General features: G+C 54.8%; 1 protein-coding gene across 1 annotated transcript; it reads left to right on the plus strand.

Moving 5' to 3' along the window:
* Positions 1-111: 111 nt before the first annotated feature.
* On the plus strand, positions 112-1,145 carry Pmar_PMAR020922 (hypothetical protein; the record flags this gene model as incomplete). Its single annotated transcript, XM_002765108.1, has 2 exons — positions 112-134; positions 218-1,145. 2 exons carry the CDS (start codon positions 112-114, stop codon positions 1,143-1,145), a joined length of 951 nt encoding a protein of 316 aa, XP_002765154.1.
* Between the last annotated feature and the right edge of the window lie 489 nt (positions 1,146-1,634).

A 1,634-nucleotide genomic window follows, 5' to 3' on the forward strand; every position in this document is an offset into this window, starting at 1 on the left:
GCGGCCAGTACAGCTGCTATGACCGATGAGGTGGCTGTCACTTCTGCACTCCTGTGACTGGCGAAGTGATCATCAGCACGGCAGCTGGGGAAGCTCCCGGTAGAGACAAGGATGATTCTGATGCTACCACCCAGGTCGCTACGGAGGCTGCGACTGTCACGACTACGATCGGTGCTCCTGTTGAGCCTACTACTATAACGTCCCCTCTGCCGGTCAGCACAGCTGCTGTGACCGATGAGGTTGGTGCTACCACTGCAGCTCCTGTGACTGGCGAGGTGGCCATTACCACGGCAGCTGGGGAAGCTCCCAGCAGAGACAAAGATGATTCTGATGCTACCACCCAGGTCGCTACTGAAACGGCAACTGTCATCGCCTCGACTACGATCGATGCTCCTGTTGAGCCTACTACTATCACGTCCCCTCTATCGGTCAGCACAGCTGCTGTGACCGATGTGGTTGCTGTCACTACTGCAGCTCCTGTGACTGGCGAGGTGGCCATCAGCACGGCAGCTGGGGAAGCTCCCGGTAGAGACAAGGAGGATTCTGATGCTACCACCCAGGTCGCTACGGAGGCTGGGACTGTCACGACTACGATCGATGCTCCTGTTGAGCCTACTACTATCACGTCCCCTCTACCGGTCAGTACATCCGCTGTGACCGATGAGGTTGCTGTCACTACTGCAGCTTCTGTGACTGGCGAGGTAACCATTTCCACCGCAGCTGGGGAAGCTCCCGGTAGAGACAAGGATGATTCTGATGCTACCACCCAGGTCGCTACGGAGGCTGCGACTGTCACGACTACGATCGGTGCTCCTGTTGAGCCTACTACTAAAACGTCCCCTCTGCCGGTCAGCACAGCTGCTGTGACCGATGAGGTTGATGTCACTACTGCAGCTTCTGTGACTGGCGAAGTGACCATCACCACGGCAGCTTGGGAAGCTCCCGGTAGAGACAAGGATGATTCTGATGCTACCACCCAGGTCGCTACGGAGGCTGCGACTGTCACGACTACGATCGATGCTCCTGTTGAGCCTACTACTATCACGTCCCCTCTATCGGTCAGCACAGCTGCTGTGACCGATGAGGTCGCTGCTACTACTGTGGAGACGACCGATTCCGAGACTACTCTCAGTCCGATTGTGTAGCCGATTTAGGTTAATGAAGCTTTGTAATGTCCCGGAGTGCATCTTAATACAATCCTGGCCACTGCAGGATGCCTTGATAACGAGTGTATAAGTGTTTATCTGCCCGAGTTGCGTTGAAGGATACGTTGCGCCCCAACATCACGAGAGCATCGACGATACACCCAAATATGAAACCTATCTGGAGTGCACCAGAGCTATCTGAGCGTTCGAGACAGACGAGCGAAGGCGGGCAAGCCGCGCCAGACTGACAGCGGTGGGTGTACTCGCTCACGCACTAGCATCATGCTAGTAGCATGAGCTCATGTTGATCCCCTAGGGTCTGAATTCCGATTGCTGATATACTGACAATTTTGTTGATAGTGAGTTCAAGTACAGAGGTTGGATATCCTAGAACCTCTGATGTATCCTCGGCAGCTCAATGTGTTCTTATCAAGCTTCACATGTGTGACACCGAGCAAGCATCAGGGTGGCTGCAATCGGTGGGCGAGC

Source organism: Perkinsus marinus, assembly GCF_000006405.1.
Source record: "Perkinsus marinus ATCC 50983 genomic scaffold scf_1104296975604, whole genome shotgun sequence".
NCBI lineage: Eukaryota > Perkinsozoa > Perkinsida > Perkinsidae > Perkinsus > Perkinsus marinus.